The 19220-nt window shown below is 47.4% G+C and overlaps 2 protein-coding genes across 4 annotated transcripts in view; both read right to left on the bottom strand.

Moving 5' to 3' along the window:
• The window catches only part of SMARCD3 (SWI/SNF related, matrix associated, actin dependent regulator of chromatin, subfamily d, member 3), a 90362-nt gene extending 84382 nt beyond the window's left edge, over positions 1-5980 (bottom strand). Inside the window, exons 1-3 of one of the 3 annotated variants that reach the window (XM_065667133.1) lie at positions 5889-5980; positions 3799-3924; positions 2324-2517 (exon numbers count right to left, since the gene is read on the bottom strand). The gene's annotated coding sequence lies outside the window, so the exon portion shown is untranslated. Of the gene's footprint in view, positions 1-2323; positions 2518-3798; positions 4920-5149; positions 5423-5888 lie in introns of those variants that run through there. The other 2 variants (XM_065667131.1, XM_065667132.1) reach the window with 2 other exon arrangements.
• Positions 5981-14190: 8210 nt separating this feature from the next.
• Positions 14191-19191, bottom strand: CHPF2 (chondroitin polymerizing factor 2). Its single transcript, XM_065667127.1, has 4 exons — positions 18581-19191; positions 16623-17187; positions 15981-16163; positions 14191-15698 (listed from the first exon to the last, which is right to left on the bottom strand). Exons 1-4 carry the CDS (start codon positions 18853-18855, stop codon positions 14436-14438), a joined length of 2286 nt encoding a protein of 761 aa, XP_065523199.1. The 5' UTR covers positions 18856-19191; the 3' UTR covers positions 14191-14435.
• Positions 19192-19220: the final 29 nt, after the last annotated feature.

Raw genomic sequence — 19220 nt, 5'->3', positions numbered from 1 at the left:
ACATTTCCTGAACAAGACCTACTAGCCACTGTCTACATTATGGAAGTGTCATGAAGAACACAGCAATAAGCATGTGAGCTAGAAGAAAAATCATGCAAGTTGTAGTTATTTGCTTGTTTCCAGGCATTTAGGACACTTCTGTATAAACTAAAAACCTGGATAACTCCCATGGTATGATAGAAGAACTCTTCATTCTTCACATTTTAAATTAAGCACCATTCAATTACTCCAACCACAACTTTCCAGAAAAGCTAAATTCCTAGATTGCTATTCAATTTAATGGGAGACCAGCAAATTCCAGGCATTAGCTCAAGCATTCTGTTTGAAAACCACTTGTGGCAATACTGCACTGGAAGAGGAGTGCACTCCAAGTAATAAGTATTGAAGGTTGAACTTAACACCTTGCCTTTCATCAAAAACCTAAAGGAGTTTTAATATCTAAATTCTTCTGATTTCAGGAAGGGTTGTGCATTCTCTGCAGGAATATACATTAGCAGGTTTATTCTGCATTAACTTGAACATCAAAGGCGTCTTAAGTTAGTCAGCATAGAGAACATGGATGGCATACGGTATTTACAGGAACAGAAAGAAATGGAGCTGGGTGCCAGAAATGAAAAGGAAAGAAACTTTCCTACATATCAACTAAAAAAACCCCTTTTGCCAAATTTGCTGCCTGGCATTCAGTGGTCACCTTGAACCCAACACCATCCATAAGTGCAAACACAAGTAAAAATCACAAAAGCACTTCCTGCTGAGCAAGTTATTATTCTCCTTTTAATTTCTTTTGCCAGGCATCTGCAGTCACACCCTTTTTGTCCAGTGTCTCCCTATGCCAACTACCTCTCACCCATACCAGAGTCTTCTGTCATTTGGAACCTAAATGAGAACTACCAAACTACCTTTCTAAAAGACACACCCTTACTCAGCAACAGCTGCAAGCTGGATACAGGTACCCAGTACCATTAAGAACATGCCATAGTGAATGGCCCTATAGTTCTCCCTGCACTCAGACTCCAAGAGAACTTTCAACTGAACAGAAAAGGACATAATAGTAACAGAAAGCATAATCACAGAAAAGTCAATCACAGAAAACTGAAACAACTCCTTCCAATAAAGATAACATTGAAACAGCAGACCTACAAGTTTGGGGAATTTTCTAACAGTGTTTACTCCAAACAAATTATGCTGACTCCATAATTAGATGAGTGCAAAAACTTGAAAGGTAGGTGAAAGAAACAAAAGACTATTCAGCATTTGCCTCACCTTCCTATTCCTTTTTCACATACCTGTTACTAGTCAGAGACAGGATAGTTTGGTCTGTCTCAGCATAACACAGTTCTTAAATTCATATAAGTTATGATTTGATGATTAGTAACACACTTTCCCTAGCTCACAGTATCAAAAAGCCAGAGGTAGCAGGTACTGGGCAAAGCTCCTAAATGTACTGCAGCAGGCTAGGCAATATCGTTGTTAAAGGGCCAAATCAGATGACAATTAACAAGCCTAATGTGTCTTAGAATAAATAAAATTAAAAAAAAAATAAAAAAAAACAAAGGAAGCTAGGCTATTTATTCTCAATGCAAAACAGAACGCATTTTTCTACCAGACAATTTGTGCTACCAGTGAAGTGACCTGGGCAGGCTGTAAAAGGTTAAAAGGAACTGATCCAGTTGTGGGAAAAACAAAGTCCCTTACAGACATACTGTGTATTGACTCAGGAAAAAGATAGAGGGATACAGGTGGATATTCACCAGCAGAAGCAACAAGAGGAATGGCAGGAAATAAAGATATGAGTGGCAGATTTGAGTACCTTATCATGGAGATGACCAATACATACTCAGCAACAGCAGGTACTGCAGAAGTCTGCCAGCTGGGAAGAGCTAACCATGCCAATTTAAACCTGCTGAGAGAAGCATGGTAGCCCTACAAATCAATGGCCATCTGACAAGAACTAATCACATTTACTCCTAGATAATGGAGTAATGAATTATCACAAAGAATACCTGTTACTACCACTACTCTTCATTCTTTCCTCTATTAGGCCTGCTTTTAGCAACTGCATTCTCTAACATTATTTGCTCTGAGTCAGTCTACTCTGGCTAATCAGCACCCTCCTGTCAGCACTAGCAGAAACTATCACAGAAGCAGCTGGCGAGTAAAAGGACCAGCTTAGGTCAACAGCAGCAAGTAGGCAGTTCAGGATTTATTTCACAAAATAACATTTCCCATATGTCCAAAGCCAAACATTTTCTAGTCCCAACATAAAGCACAGACGCATTCTTCCCACCTAGAACAGGTCATTTTTCAAAGGGCTAAAACCTACCTGTACAAGACTGGGTAGCTGATGAACACCTGGAGTCACATGTGTATAGACCAAGAGGAAGCAGGAAATTTATCCAACAGGATGGAGCAGGAGACCACATATTATGTCATGATGAATTAGCAGCAGATAGTCTCATTGACCTGAAGCAGGAACAGCTCTAAGACAGCAGGCCGAGGATTCACTTGGACCAAGCTCTGAAAAGAGAAAGTACATACTGAGTGAGAGGGAAGTAACATACAGTATAAATAAAATTTCCTAGAACAGCACCAACCCATGTGACACTCTATAAGCAGCACAACTGAAGGAAAAAGAAAGAGGAGGGAAAATGCAGGCAAGAAAAGATGCAACTGACAGTGATTAGGGACTTCTCTGCAAACAACTGCACACAGATGCATGTCCACATTGACAGGGCAGTACTTTTGCCAAGGCATTAGGCCATCCTTACAGATAGGAGCCAGCTTGTATTTGTAGAGATTACAAAAAACATGAAGAAAGCACACCACTTGCCTGCAACCTGTCAACATGTTAAGGCATGCTCTAATAAGAGCCATAGGGTAGTTAAAATTGGAAGGGCTCCCTGGAATTTGCCTGGCTTAACCAAGGCACCAGGCTATCTTCTTACACAGATGTTCTGAGTTATGTTTTTGCCATCAGACATATCTGGTAATCCTTGGGAAAGCAGGCCAGTTCAGGAACTTTAACTGAGCCAGCTTGCTTTTGCTCTTCAAAAATCAAATCCTTAAAGGCTATCAGAATACTCCAGCATTTCAGAAGGCATTATCAGATGCCCTCATAGGATGTTGAGAGTATTGCAAACTGGAAGAACTAATGATCCCTCAGATTTAGTGTATAGGCAGGCAGCTTCAGTATCTGCATATTCATTACAGGTCCCATAGAAGATGAGCCAAGGTAAGAAGGAAAAGGGAGCTGCTCCTTGCAAACAGCTGAGCCAGCTGCACCTGTATACAAAGCACTGTTTCTTCTGACAGCTCTGTACTGCAGTTGAAGAAGAAAAGAAGCATTACAGCAGAACAGAAGTGAACACCAGCACTCACAGCATTCACGGATGTAAGCCCATACCTACTCATGCAGTTAGAAGCAACTGCTGAAAGGATGGATAGGCAAGAAAGCATCACAGTGCTAGCCTAGGCAGTGCTGGTGACCGGCACTTTGAAGAATGAGAGCAAAGAGCAGGCAACTCCATTAGGGATAGTAACAAGGCCCTATGTCCAGCAGGGTCAAAACAAGGGAAGAACAAAGGACATAAAGAAGATCATGGTGAATTGTGCTAAAATAGAGCTGAAGTCAAGGAAGGATAGGTTCTAGAAAAGCAGTGGCTGAGGCAGAACACAGCAGTGGAGGCAGTACGAGTGAGAAGGAGTGGGCCAGGGGAGTGCACAAGGTATAGAAAGGCACATCACTGCAGCACTGCAGAAAAAGAGGCAACCAGAGGCTGACAATGTTGGGAATCTCACCCTGCTGAAGGGGCAAGGCCAGGCTGCAGGCTTCTTCCTCACAGAGGGCAGGAGATTCTGCTAGGAAAGATGGGCTGGTTCTTCATGATGGTGTCCCCATGGTAAACAGTAGGTTGCCAATTGCTCCTGAGGCAGCAACAAGGAATTAGTTATTTTCAGAAGCTGCAGGACTCCCCTGGATGGGCAGTAGTATGAAGCCAGTCTCTCCAAGAAAAGCAGTGCTGACAGCGCTAGGCAAGGATACTGTACAAACACATCCCCAGATCATGCCGAACTTGCTTTCTTCTCAGTTCCCTGTTTAATTTCTACCTCAGGCTTTCCCAGCAGCAACTTGCACAGAGGGTCCTTCCACAGGCCATGCTGACAGATGAAATGAAGGAGCTTCAGGCCCCAGGGAACAGCAATCCCCAACAGCAAGCTCCTGTTGCCAAAGTGAGAAGGTTTGTCTGTGAGGGAAGTCAAGAAGATCTTCTGGAAGACCATGCAGCCCATTAATATCCTACAGATACAGATCAGTTTGCCCTGAGAGAGTTTCTGGGACTACGTATCTCCCTCTGAAAACAGAGCTGAGGGCAGCTTAGAGGCAGCAGGAGAAATGCTCTCTCTCAAAAGGTGTCGTCTCCTGCGTGAAGGCTGGGTGTTCTGGAGCACTGCAGACAGCTGTCAGTCGCAGAACAAGACTGGGGTGTGGAATGCCTCCAGGAGACAGGGTATTAAGAAGAGAACCCTCCTCTCCAGAGGACCATGCAAGGGCCAGCTGGGCAATTCCAGATGAGTGCTGGTGTCTCCCATGGGAAAGTCAGTCCCTGCTGAGGGAAAGCCTCTCACAGGGACTTGCAGCCCGCATTTGGGAGTGGTAAATGAGTATTGGGCTTCCCATCTCTGCCTGCCTCTCCAAGCCAGGTGGGTCCCTACGAGGTACCAACGCCACCCCAGCTTCACCAAGGATGCGGGGGCATGCGCTGGGACAACCGGAGGGACCCAGGTGGGCGGCCACACCGGCGCAACGCCGAACGCTAAGGGAAGCACGGAGAGAGCGGCGAGGGTATTCCAGTCCCCGGCTCCGCGGAGGAGCAGTGCGGAACAGCGGAAGCGCAGGGTCCGCTGCCCGGACTCCGAGTCTTCCGGCCAGGCGTGCCCCGTGGGCAGCGCCGGGTCGGGAGCACCGCCAGCGGCCGCTGCCCGTGCCCGACCCGAGGATGCCGCCGGCTGGGTGCGACGCGCGGGCGGAGGTGTCCCGCAGCCAGAGCTCCCGCAGGTGCCCAGGGCGGAGCCATGGCAAGTGCCGCCGCTGGGCCGAACCGGACGGCAGCCCGGGACGCGGGGCGGCGGGACCGGGGGCAAGGCTCACCGTCCCGTCCATGCTCCTCCCCGCCGCTCCGCTCTCCCGCTCGCCCCGGGTCCGCCGTCCCAGCACCGGGCGCGGGGCGCCTGCGCGGCTCTGCAGAGAGCGGCGCAGGGACCGTCTGCAAAGTGCGCGTCGCTCGCCGCCCGCGCAGCAGCGCGGGGTTGGGACGGGAGAGCCACAGCGCCCTCACCGCCGCGGGAGCGGGTCCCGGTGCGGGAGCCACCGCTCCTCCGGCTCCGCTGCGCTTCACCGCCGCGCCGGGGACGGGTGGACCGCGTAGCCGCGGACCCTGCACCCGCTTCCCAGCCCTGCGGGGGCGGCGCGGAGCGGAGCTCCTCCCGCGGACGGGCGGGGGCAGCGCCCGGACCTTCGCAGCCCCGCGGCTCGCCCCAGCGCTGCTGCCGCTGCGGAGCTCGCTCCCGCCCGCGGACGGTTTCCACGGCACCGTCGGGAGAGCGCTGGACGGGCCGCGGGCCTGCCCCAGCGCCGCTGCGGCCCCAGCTCCCTGCCGCTACCGAGCCCCGGCGCCAAAGCGCCCCTCAGCCGCCAGAGAGCCGCCCCTCACCGCCACAGCCCCCTCACCTGAGCGACCCTCGCCCGCCGCTAGAGCGCTCCTCCGCCATCACAGCTCCCCAGCCCGCCGCCACAGCCGCGCGGCCCCAGCGCGGCCTTCACCCTCAAACTCTGCCCCGCTACAGCCCCCACCCTCGCCACCGCCCCCTGCCGCCACAGCTCCCCTCACCCGGCGCCGTAGCCCCGCTTCTCTACCACGGCCTCAGCGCGCACCACAGCGCCTCCGTGCGCCGCCATCCGTCCCGGCCCCGCTCTCTCCAGCCCTGCGGGCCGGGCTCCGCCACTGAGCCCACGCCCAGGCTGCCGCTGGGCCGTAGCGACCGCCCGCAGCCCGCCCCGCGGCCCCACCTGGCAGCGGGGTGATGCCGGGAGGGCCCCGGGCAGCGCCCTGGCTCGCGGTACACACAGCCCGGGGGAGCGGCGCTCGGCGGCCGGGTTTTACCGAGTGAGTCCATGGGAGTTTCGGTGGTGCTGTGAGCCGCAGTGCCCGCGTCTCGGGAGCGCACGGGGGCTGGCGGGAGCTCTGAAGCATGTGTGACATTTCAAATCCACACCTGGCCTATGCCCGGAGTTACTATCCTGTATTTGCATGCTCTTCTGCACACCTTTCTCTTAAGGAGATAGAAGCTCCTGGGAAGAGGAGGATACAGGGTTCAGCGGACGGTGACCGTTGTAATGAGAAATGTATTTCATGAATATCCAATGGAAGATATTTATGAAGTACACTTTCAAATAATAACTTCAAGAAGCACTGAAGAGAGTCTGACCTAAGTTGAAGGAGCACTGCAAACAATGAGAGACGAGGACAGGGGGTTGTAAAGGATGAGCGCTGAAATCTAGTAACTCTGAGTGATGCTCCAAGGAGTTGTGAGAAAGCGATGAAAGAAAACAACTCAGTTGAAAAGGAGTATCAGATAAGCACAAGTCTTCTAAGGAGCAGCTGAGAGAACTGGGGTTGTTTAGTCTGGAGAAGAGAAGGCTCAGGGGAACCTTATTGCTCTCTACAACTACCTGAAAGGAGGTTGTAGGGAGGTGGTGGCTGATCTCTTCTCCCCAGTAACGACAGAACAAGAGGAAACAGCACCAAGATGCTCCAAAGGAGGTTTAGACTTGATATTATGGAAAATTTCTTCCCTGAAAGAGTAGTCAGGCATTGTAATAGGCTGCCCAGGGAAGTGGTGGAACCATCATCCCTGGAAGTGTTCAAAAACTGTGTAGATGTAGCCCTTAGTGACACATTTTAGTGCTGGACTTGGCAATCCTGGGGCAACGGTTGGACTTGATGATCTTGAATGTTTTTTCCAACCCAGCTGATTCGGTGATTCTATGAGCAGAAGCCAAGCAATTCTGCTAATTCCCAAGTGTTCCAAAAGGGTGTAAATCTAAAAGCTGAAGTAAAATCTTGTAAAGATTATGAGGTAGGCAGATTTATGTCTCACTGGGTATTTTAAAATGGGGACTATATATTTACGTTATTTCAGCTTTTTCAGCCTGCATTTTTTATGTGTGTTGCATTTGCAAGCTTTTTTTCACATCTACTTGCACTAGAAAAACACTATTATAAATAGAAAATGAGTATTTGTGTTACCTGTAATCTGGAAACTGCCACCCTTGAGCATCCTGGAAGAAATGCTTTAGCATGCATGTTTAGAAAATAATGTGGTAGGAAAGGCAATCTGAAAGAGGAATGGAAGAGAGGGTGACTGTCTTGGCTAAGGTGACTTGTGAGGGGCAAGTCCTGAGACAGTGTTGCCAGAAAGCATCTGTAGCAGCTCAGGCTAGGACTCCTAACAGGAGATGAAGGTATCAGCCTGCACCCCGCCCGTACTGCAGTACTGTAACATATGCTTTGTGATGGATGTGTGACAAGGAAATGCTTTAAGACCAGGTAGAAGAGAGTTTCTCCAAAGTCTTCACGCTGGAGTTAAGAATGGAGGAGTCTGCTGAGCAAGAATCCCTCTCTTTTCCTGGGGAAATGTGAACCTGTTGATGAGATTATATCGTACTCTGTATCTGGTCATCTGATCTGGCAACCAGCAAATCCAAAACTTCTCTGTGGAACAGACTAGAGCATCTGCAAGGGATTGTCTTGCACTCTCCACAGTGCTTAGCAATTGGCTATGAACCACTTCGGAAGGAGAAAATTCAGTTTCCTGTCAGCTGTGGCTGAGACAAGCGCAGCCATCCTAGGGACTGCACAGACACAACCAAGCTGCTTAGCACTGCCAAGGGAGAAGGGGGAAACCACCCCATGCGGATTGCCCAGATGAGATAGGCTGCACACCCCCCTCACACAGGAGAGTCACATCACTTATATTCCAGTCTTGGAGAAGATTGGTGGATACCATGATCTGATACAATATCTGAGTTTGCAACATCTGCATTTTGTTTGGGGTTTTGTGTTTGTTTAGTTTTTTTAAGTATACCTTTTAGTTAGGGATAGAGTGGCAGCTCCTTTGTAGTGATGGTGAGTCTGTTTCTTGAAGTTAAAAATGCAGCTGGAACAAAAGCTTCCTCTGTTTGTAACATGTTCTGTACATGTTTCTCTGGGATCCACAAAGACTATTCCAACAGGATAAGTAACTTGTCTATGACATCCAATGGAGCAAGCTACCCATCCCACATACCCGTACTACAACTGAAGACAAAGAAGAAACATACCCAAGGATGTGGAGCCCAAAGAAAGTGAAGTACACACAAAAGTACACTCACCTGGAGCATGACAGGGTAAGCACATTTGGAGGCACAACCGAGCACAGTTGGAGGCTCAACAGACAGGTAGCAAGGGTATGCATTTCTCAGTTTCACAGGGTCAAAGATGACAATTGTGGTAATTTGTCTTCCTGGCCAATCCATGACCCCACTGTAGTCCATGAACCCCATGGTCCTCACATAGTTTATCATTTCTGGCTGAACTAAAGCGTATCCTTGAAAAAGATCAGGGCCTTTTTTGCAGATAATGCCACAATAACGGTGGTACAGAGTAAAACCCTAAGTACACCTGACTCATTTACCTGACAGTGGCCAACAGTGAATGCCTAGAAAACATCATACAAAAAGGGTAAACATACAGTGATACCTCGCTGGATGCTTTCCTAGTTCACAGTGATTTGTGATTCAGACACAGTGACAGAGGTGTTGGCTTTGTGTTTAATAGCCTTTGACAGATTTCTCTTTTGCAGCTTTCATCCACTATATAGTCACACTCATGACATTTAAGGCCATGAAGGACCATTCATTCTGCTCACTTACATATGACAAGTAACTTCACACTGGCCTCCAATGAAATCTGTTGCACAAGCTGAGCAAATTGTAACATACTGGAAAAGCTACCACTCTGTAATTTCACTTGCTAATAATTTTCATCACTAAAAGCATATGCCTACTTTCACTTGGAATTATCTGTTGCAGTTTAAAGCTGTTAGCTTCGGTGGTGTTATTATGCCTTACCCCTAGACAATCAAAACCCTTTTTAGTATCCAGCATTTTTACTCAGTCAATGTACTATATCAATACTCTAGTCAGATCACTTCACAACCTTCTTAGTAATTAAGAGTTCATAAAATCCTACAATCACAGAAAGGTTTGGGTTGGAGGGGACCTTTAAAGATCATCTAGTCCAAATACCCGGCAATGAACAGGTGTATCTTCAACTAGATCGGGTTGCCCAGAGTCCCATCCAGCCTCATCCTGAATGTTTCCAGGGATGGGGCATCTACCACCTCTCTGAGCAACCTGTTCAAGGGTGTCACCACCCTCACTGTAAAGAATGGCTTCCTTATATCTAGTCTGAATTTACCTGCTTTTAGTTTAAAGCCATTACTTTGTCTCATTGTTACAGAAGTTCTGCATCTCACATTGCAAAATATTCTTCCAATCTTCAGATAATTTTTGTGAACTTGTTCTATATTCTTTTTTTTTTCCCCTCTCTCTTCCCTTCAAGCCTTAAAAAAAAGGGAGCTATGGCACCAGTGGCATTATTAATCTCACATGAACAGCATTTGTTTCCCCTAAACCATACACCTGTATAGATCTGTTATCATGTCTTAAACTGCAAACGTTATATGGCTGGGATAGCTCTGTATTTTAGTGTCTAAAGTAGTGGTTCCTAAACAAATTAAGCTGCTTGCACATTAATACCGTCAGTTTCTTTCCAGACTTAACTGTTTGGGGTTGGGTTTTGGGTTTTTTTTTGGTACAGTCCTTTTTGGAGGAGTTACATGCCTTCATTTTCCCCAAGAGTGTAAATTTGCCCTTGACTGCTTTAAGACAAAATCTACTCGAATAGCCTTACACTGTTTTCTCCATCGTTATCCTATCTTCATGACTGTTTTTTGCAGTACTCATTTTTTACATCATCTGCAGATTTTATCAATAGAGATCTTACATTTGTTTCCAAATAATCAGTGTTAAACAACACTGACTGGAGAACTGTCCCCTTAGGACTTTAGTCGAAGCGCCCAAATCCAACAACTGCCTCTTATTTGAGTTCTTAACTCGCATGACTTGTTTGCTGCTGCATAACTTCCTCTTTAACAGTTAAAGCATTGCATTAAATCAAATGGATTTTCAAGTCTGTAATGGCTGTCTGATCACCTTTAACTCAAGATGTAACTTCAAAGGCTTAAGTCTTCCTTGCTGTACAACCATCCTGACAAGTATGAGTTATGCAGTAATGCCAACTACAGTAAACTCCTTGTCAGCATTTCCAGTTTCAGTTGTTTATAGTGTAAAGTTAGGTATCTGTAAAAAGAGATTAATGTTTTTCTTGTTTGGTGTAGCACTAGATCAGTTAATTCAACAGCACTTGCCTTACTGCATTTCTAATTTACTATCCCCAGGCTATTCCAGCTAGAGCATAACTGTGATAGGTAACCTGTCTGCCTGTAAGACACAATCGTTCCTGTTGTATATCCTAATCTCACCTTGGAATGCAGAGTTCTGAGCAGAACTAAACACGAATCTTTAGTTTGTGGACTCAGCAGTTTGCTGGCAGTATTTCCTGCCTTTCCCTTCCCTCAGAGATGGATTTAAAATAAAAAATAAATTCAAAAAACCCAGCCTCCAGCTTCCCTCAGTTTTCCCCCAAGATACTAGTTGCCCTTAAGAGTTTCAGGTTTTGCGTAGTATTGCATTGTCTCATATGTACTGGCAAGGGCAGTGATTTACCAAACAATGTTACATTCCAATTTTTTGGTTTACACCTTTGTTTAACTGACAGTAAATTAAATCTCACTATCCTGTTTCCCATTATTCTCTTTCTTCTCTAATAAGGACTCACTAATTAATTCTAGCTTGCCCTTGTAATTTTAAGACCTTCTTTGTAGCAGCTTATTTTACTTTACAGATATCCCCAACTGCTACATCCCCTACAGCTGTTTCAGCACTAGAGAGCTCCTGAGAGTTAACTTACTGCACCTTTTCCAATGCTTATTTTTTCGCATGAGAACTGTTTTATCCCCATGCATCCTATCAGACTGCTTGCCTTGCTTACATAGTTCCCTACAGCATCCAGTGCCTACCTGTAGTCCTTCCAAGTGTGTGGACAATAATTCAGGGAATTCTCCTTGGATATTACACCATATTGAAACTTACATTTACAAGCTATGCATCCTCTCTGGCACCATAAGCATTTCATGCACCAGAATCTCTTTTGTGTTCAGGAAGACAAACATACCATCAAGGCAACCAGCAGCAGGGTTTCTTAGACTGTCCATCTCTGCTATTGTAGTGATCCTGGAAAACAGTCACAGTACATCAGGGAGTCGATGACCCACATCGCAGTTCACCTGAGTGTGCACAGGCTTGGGCTGCACTACTCGCACAGTGTGATGTTCCAGCCTGTGTTTGCCACGCAAATTCCTTGTCTGTAGGACAACCTCTGCCACTGTGTTGAAACAGAAGCACCCACATGCAGCTCTCTCAGTCCATACTGGCAATTATGCCACCTGTGTGGCTTTGCCTTTTTCTAAAAGTAAGAAATTATCATGCAGACACCCTTTCTGTCTGACAGTAGAAATGACGAATAATTTGTTTTCTTCTAATCCTGTAATAACTCTAGTAGCCAAAATGGGAGAATCTACTCTGCAGATGGAGTTTGCATGGTGTGCTGTGTGTGGACCAGAGGTCCATTCAGTGCTACACCACTTGGGGTTCCCTGCATCTGAAGGATGCAAGATTATCTATACTATTCTCTCTTTATAGTGGTAACTCTAATACATCATATTTTAAATAATACCTTACACAATCTGAGGGCCTTTCACTACTGAGATCATAACAGATCAGCACCTCCTCATGCAAAACAACCACTCATAACAAGAAAAAGCTTCTCTTGTTCTCACTCTTTGAAGGTCTGCATAGCAACAAGCATGCATCTCAGTAAGATATTCTGCAGAGACCTGACTTCTTCCTATGTAAATGTAACCAAGACAGTATTTTCTAATAAACCAATCTGAGATTTCTACTCATTTTTAAGCAACAATTCAGATTTTGAATACTTCTTTTGAAGCTTTTTAAATCTTGCAGATTCTCTGTTGATCTTGACACCAGACCTCCACCTCATACTCTTCATGAGTATAGCAGATACAGTCTCTTCCCTTAAACAGTGCTTATGCAGCCATGAATGGGGTTAGTCACACTTGCTGGCTCACCACACTGAAATTCACGAGTTCACATCAGGGCTTCAACCTCTGATTTCTGCAGTACTGGCTGCAAAGAAGCAGCTGGAAAGCTGAAAGCTTGGCAGTAAAGATATGGGTGGGGTCCTGATGGTAACAAGTTAAACATAAACCAGCAGCATTCCCTAGGAGCAAAGGTGGACCGCAACCTGGGCTGCATTAGAAGGAGTGTTGCCAGCAGGTCAAGGGCAGTAATACATCTCCTCTACTCAGCCCTGGTGAGACACACCTGGAGTGCTATGTCCAGTTCTGGGCTCCCCAGTACTAGACAGACACAGACATACTGAAGCAAGTCCAGTGAAGGGATGTGAAGATGGCTAAGCAATTGGAATGTCTGTCCCAACAGGCGAGACTGTAAAAGCTGGGATTGTTCAGCCTACAGAAGAATGGGCTCAATGTGATTCTTATCCATATATATAAATCATCCATGGGAGAGATAAGGAAGACAGAAATGGATGCTTATCAGTGGTATCCAATGACATAGCAAGGCAATGGGCACAAACTGAAGCACAAGAAATTCCAGTTAAGCCTAAGACAGAACTTTTTGGCTCTAAAACTTACTACACGCTGGAACAGATTGCCAGGAGAGCAAGACACTTAAAATGCAACCAGACACAGACCTGAACAATCTGCTCTAGCTGACCCTTTGTGCAGGGGTGGGACTGAATTCTATGAACTCCAGAGGTCCCTCCTCTGTGACACAGAACAGGGAAATGTAAACCATGACCTGTTTGCTTAATTGCCAGAAAAATGATTTTGCAGTTGCCTGTTTTATGAATAAGTACACCTTATGTCCAAATAATTCTGTATAACAGACCTGTCCTCATTTTTTCACACCTGGTTAACATTTGTTACCTACAAACTTTTACGAAGTTTTCCCTCAAATAATCAAATATAACAAGTGACATTTGGCTAAGAACCTGTTTCTGAATATGTTTCAGCATACTGAAAACCCATACCTGTTCATTAGAACAGAGCTTTTCATCCATTTAATAATTACATTAATGAAAACACAGATGTGAATTTGGAAGAACAGCCCTTAAGAATAAGCAAACAGTTGCCTGCTTCTGCTAAGATGCATGTGGCAAGCAGGCGTTTCTACCCAAAGGAAACCACCAGGTACCAAAAGTGTGTACTGAAGACATGCAGAGCCATGAACTCAAAGATACGGCATCACCAAAGACTTTTCTGTCCTTTAGAACAGTTGCACAGGCTCACCACTTTAACAGGTGCAGGACTTAATAGTTCCGCTTCAGTTTCATGAACTGCTAAATCTGCTAGCTATGGCACCTGCAATAGGAAGTAACGTATCTGTTATTTTCAGGGATAATATTTTGCTCTATCTGCACAACTTCAGATAGTTCCTGGTTGTCTTCTAGAGCACACTGCAACCACAGCACTCAGTCCAACTGAGGCAAGCTTAGTGCACAAAGTGAATTTTCTGTTCCTTCACCTTTCCAGATGATGCAACAAAATGAACGTTTTGCAGTTGTGAAAAAGACAAACAGCAAAGTGAAAGTGCATTAAATAGCTTTGTCAAGCAGTAAACTAGACAAGCTATGTTTATGCCTCCCTGAAAAATGAAAACATGAAGATACAAACACACACGAGCATACTACAACAACATTGAAAGCAGCATAGCAGAGGTAACTTTGTTCCGGTACATAGCTCATATTCACCATCTCTGCACTGCTCAGCAGAATTGTGTGGTTTAAAGTAAGGTCAACTCTACAGCTTGTTTTACTCCCTCATCCCAGACACTATAAAGGTTATAAGTAACCACATGAGTCTGCCTGGAAAGAAACTTATTTATTCCAAACCCAGGAGGAAAAAAAAATAAAAATAAAGAAAACAACACAAAACCCCCAGAGAAACAGCTTCTCTCTGCAGCCCAGGCCTGGGTCTCAGAGCGGGGCTGGGAAAGTCCTCCTCCTTCTCCTCCCTGGACATTACATGCCCTTCAACCATGGCAAGGCTGGGAAGGGGATGGAAAGTGCCAAGTGTTAAGGTGCTTAGAAGTTCTTGATGTTTCTAGTCTCTCAAGTGCTGTTGGCCTGCTCCTGCTCAAAGAGGGCCATGGCTAAATGTGAGCGGGATGCAAGTCCTTCCAAGTTACTAAGCACGCAGCGGTGGTATAACTCCTCACTAAGCCGGGGATTGCAGCTCCTCAGTGCATATTTCTGCACTAACCCTGGCTCCACAGCCCTGAATAGGTGCAGACCAGAATAGTGTAGGAAGACATCAAATACCTCCATGCTTTCCAGCACCTCATCTCGGTCTAAGATATCAGCTGCCAGCTTTGTACGTGCTGTCATGTAGTCAGAATTATAAAAGCAGGCCTCAGCAAAGGAATGTCTGTCAAAATGTCCATCCCTCAGGAAGTCAGTGGCGGAGGAAGAAGTCTGCTCACCACGGTACACCAACGCAGGGTTGAACTCTTGGAAGTGCACTGGGAAAAAGACCTGCCAATTACTGATAGTATTCATGCGGCAGCGGTTCAGGAACTCCATGTTGATTTCTGTCCAGACACTGGCCAAGAAGAACAGTGTATCCACAGGGTGCTTCTTTGAGACTATATCCATGAGTTTCACTTGTGATGGCACCTCAGTTTTAACACTAATCCAGGGGATTTTAACTTCTGCATAGCGTTTCTCCAGCTCTCCTACCATGGCTTTGACTCCAGCAAAAACATCCACCTGACCAACACGCTGGGCATCATAGGGATGGTAGATGAAAAGCAAAGTCAGCAAGGCATTATCATGTGTGTCCAGTGTGTTCATAGCAAACATATCCAGGAAGTTTGCCACAAAATCCAGGTCCTGCACTGTCAAGGGAAGCACCAGTTGCACTCGTGTGGCCTCTGTCACATATGGCATGGGAATAATTTCCACCTTACTCAACGGTCGCACCAAGCTCACTCGTTTGGCCAGAACATGACTGTGGCCCTTTTGGGTCACTGCCTCCAGCAGTAGGTCCAGAGTATATTCCATGCCCCGTGTAGGGTCAAAACGCCGATAACCATTCAGCAACTGCCGCTTGCTGAAGCGGAGCAGAGGCTGGTAGCGACTGTTAAGTTGCTCGAGTGCAGACTCGATGATTTCACCAACATCTGCTTTGCTGGCTCCCAAGAGCTCGCACTTAGGGGAGCCATCAGGACAGGAGAAGAGGTGCTGCTCAGTGAAGTAGTCCCAGCTGATTACCTCAAAACGTGACTTTGGAAGAAATGGGGCATTGATGCCCACAGGCCAAGTTAAGCCCACCTCACCTGCAGGGGTCAATGATGTCAGGTTCCTGATCTGCATCTGTGCAAAGAGAGAACGCATACTGATCCCTAACCACTCTGAAAGAGGTCCATTCCATCTCCTACCCAGGCCTGCCTCACCACCTAGAACTGTATCTTGGTAATATCACACCAGTAGTTTTGGATAACATGGTGTCAGAAGTGCTACTTCCGAGACACAGGACTATATCCTGTGTGTGGCTGACAAATCACACCTACAACCAGAAGTGATAATCTTCCTTCACTGTGTTGAAAGAAAAGTTTGGTTTGGTCAAGGAGTCTGCAGATATCCCTCACCACTTACCTGGAGGTCCTGGATCTCCTGGTAGGCTCTGTCAAGCTGGATCCTGCTGAAGTGCTTGTGCAGCCGGTACATCAAGGTCATATCAGAAACAGGGTGCACAGCAAGAGCTGCTTGAAATTCCTCTTCTTCCTCCTTCTCTGGCTCAGTATTTTTGGCCAGTTCATAGGTGTGATAATTCTGGCCCTGAAGTAGACAAGAGCCACAAAACACTGGCATGGAACTAAAGTTCACAAAGAAGCATTTCCTCACCCCAGACATGCATCTGCCCCTCTTTCAATGCTGACTGCAGCACCCAGAGACAAAAATGTAGGAGCTGTCATCTCCCCTCACCACCCCACCCCCCCCCAAATATATGCCTGCTTGCTTCTTGGTACCAATGTGCCCTTTATCTGACCTCCAAAACACCTGGGGATTAGCATCTGCTAGTAGGCTGAAAATTACTGTACGTGCTCTCTCTCCCACAACATCTCAGCTTTGCTTATGGGTTTCTCCCCAGTGCTGCCATACCACACAGTCCTTTCTTCCCCTAACTCATATCAGAGGCTTAAGGAAAGGTCCCTTTGCTATGCAGGGGGGAAACTAGTAAGAGCATGGGTTCTGTAAGGCTTAGCTAACACAAAGCCCCAAGAAAGGAAGTAGTACCTGGAGCTGGGAAACACAGGTGATGCCAAGGAAATCAATGATGCACCGTCCCAGCCACTCATCTGGCCGCACACTAAGGATCTCATTGCGACAGCTGTCCAGGTGCGGATGAAGCTTAAGCAGCAGGCTGCGGGAGATCAGGTAGCCAAAGCCACCATGACAATAGCGGGCCTGCTCATCCCCCCCAATAAACTCCTCTGCTCGCCCCAGGTAGACATCTTGGTTAATACTTAAGTGTGTCACCAGAGCCTTGACCTGTTCAGCCTGGGCATAGGTGTCATCCTGCATGATGTAGAACCAGTCATAGTCAGAACCAAAATGCTGATGGATATAGTTCATGGTCTCATACATGAGCCAAATGGGACGCTCATCCCCATGGGCCACCAGCACCATGCCATGGGGCACCTTGGCACTGCGCAACCCTGTGAAGTACAGCAGGCGAGAGAAGTGATGGGCTACTGTCTTGTTCACTGCCACTGCCAATGTATTCAGGGTAGCCTTGGATGTCAGCACAGCCACAAACAGTCTTTCATGGAATCCCAATTCTGTCTGGATGTAGCGAGTTCTGTAATGGAAGGACACCTAAATGGCAAACAGCTGCATGACAAAAATCAAAGACTTATAGATTCAGAGAATGGTTTGGCTTGGAAAGGACCTTAAGATCATCTAGTTCCAATACCCCTGTAATTGGCAGGGATGCCTCCCACTATAACAGGCTGCCCCAAGCCTCATCCAACCTGGCCTTGAACAATTACAGGGATGGAGCATTCACAACTTCCTTGGGTATCCTTTTGCAATGCCTCACCACTCTCACAGTAAATAATTTCTCTCTTATATCTAACCTAAATCTCTTATGCTTCAGTTTGAGCACATTACTCCTTGTCCTATCACTACAGTCTCTAATGAAAAGTCCCTCTCCAGCAACCTTGTAGGCCCCCTTCAGATACTGGAAGGCTGCTATGAGGTCTCCACGCACCCTTCTCTTCTCCAGGCTGAACAGCCCCAACTTTCTCAGCCTTTCTTCATATGGGAGGTGCTCCAGTCCCCTGATCATCCTCACAGCCTCCTCTGGACTTGCCCCAACAGCTCCATGTCCTTATGTGGAGGACACCAGAACTGTACATCATACTCCAAGTGGTGCCCCATGAAAGCAGAGGGGCAGGATCAACCTTCAACCTGCTGGTCACACTTCTTTTGATGTGGCCCAGGACACGGTTGGTTTCTGGGCTGCAAGTGCACCCTAATGGGTCATGGTGAGCTTATCACTGACCAACATCCCAAGTGCTTCTCTGCAGCGCTGCTCTGAATGACTTCTCTGCCCAGCCTGTAGCTGTGCCTGGGTCTGCCCTGAATCAGGTGCAGGACCTTGCAATTTGTTTGTTGAACTTCATGATGTTCGCAAAATTTAGGATAAGTCTTTATGCTGGAGTCTATCGGTGGTGAAACGGTTAAGCCTAGAAGTAGAGCTTTAGGAGACAATGCACTAGTAAAAACCGCATTTTGTAAAAACACTTGCTTCCTTCAAGGAAAGTACATTCTCACATCACTTATCCAAACTAGGAAAATGTTAGTGCAACTAAAACAAAAAGTACAGAGCCAACTACCCGCAACTTACATGTTAACATTAATTGCTCAACATTCTCCTAATAGGCTGGTTTAAAAAGTTTTGGAGAATAATTTAACACGTTATATTAGACATGAGCAATGAAAAAAGAAATATTCTCAATCTTTTTGAGTGCACTTATTACTTTAATAGCTTCTTAAACCCTTTCCTTGCTCCTCTCAGGAAACCGTCTCAGCTGTTGCCTTGCTGCATCAAGCTGTTAAAACATAAGGTACTTCAAATAGCACGCTCCCCCTTGAACATGTTAACTCCCTGGAAGGTTTAGAATCCTCAGTACCACTCATATGCGATTATTCTCTTCGCAGGAAAGCCCGGCCAGAAGAACAGATTTTACCTGAGCACTTTTTTATAAGGCTTGTTGGGGTCTCTGTAGTACGGAACAATCCTAGGCCTGAAGTCCTCGTGGCCCGGGCCCAGCCTTCCATCCGCAATCTCCGGAAGGGCTCCGCCAGCGAGGGGCCCGGGACGGCCGACCCCCCCCAGGCACTGGTCCTCAGCGCCGCTCTGGCTCCAGGAAGCGCGCAGAAGGCTCAGGCTGCAGCCGAGGGAGAGGCCCAGGACGAGCGGCAGCACGGGCCGCAACGCGGCCAGCAGCGCAGCCAGGCGCATGGCGGCGGCCAGCCGCGGGGCGATTCGATCCGGGCGACGGCGGTCGCAGGCCCGCTACGGCCTGCGCGAGCTCACGGGGCCGCTCCGGCGCTCGGGAGCCGGGCGGCCGCACGACATCTCCGGCGCGGGGGGTTTAGCGCAGCACGGGTCAGCGGCGCCGAGGCTCCCTCCGCTGCAGGCCGGCGGCGGCCGGCGTCTCCGTGCCGGGGGCGCAGAGCAAAGCGGCGGGTCTCGCCCGACCGCTCCCCCACCGCTGCCACCTCAGCCGCCCCATCGCAACCCGCACGCGCTTCCGCTTCCCCTTTACGCTCTCCGTAGTGCCCTCGCCTCTATGGTACCACGTCACCCGCAGGCGCGCGAGGGGT

The sequence above is a fragment of the Lathamus discolor genome, chromosome 2, assembly GCF_037157495.1.
Source record: "Lathamus discolor isolate bLatDis1 chromosome 2, bLatDis1.hap1, whole genome shotgun sequence".
NCBI classification, from domain to species: Eukaryota; Metazoa; Chordata; class Aves; order Psittaciformes; family Psittacidae; genus Lathamus; species Lathamus discolor.
This window is presented reverse-complemented; position numbering and strand designations above follow the sequence as displayed.

What these genes read in the sequence shown, in the direction of transcription:
- CHPF2 (XM_065667127.1), bottom strand. Translation starts at nt 18,855, where the DNA reads ATGCGCCTGGCTGCGCTGCTGGCCGCGTTGCGGCCCGTGCTGCCGCTC. An exon ending in CCTGTGTTTCCCAGCTCCAG is followed by an intron (nt 16,164 to 16,622) that starts GTACTACTTCCT and finishes TGTCTACTTCAG; the next exon opens with GGCCAGAATTATCACACCTA. An exon ending in AGGAGATCCAGGACCTCCAG is followed by an intron (nt 15,699 to 15,980) that starts GTAAGTGGTGAG and finishes CTCTTTGCACAG; the next exon opens with ATGCAGATCAGGAACCTGAC.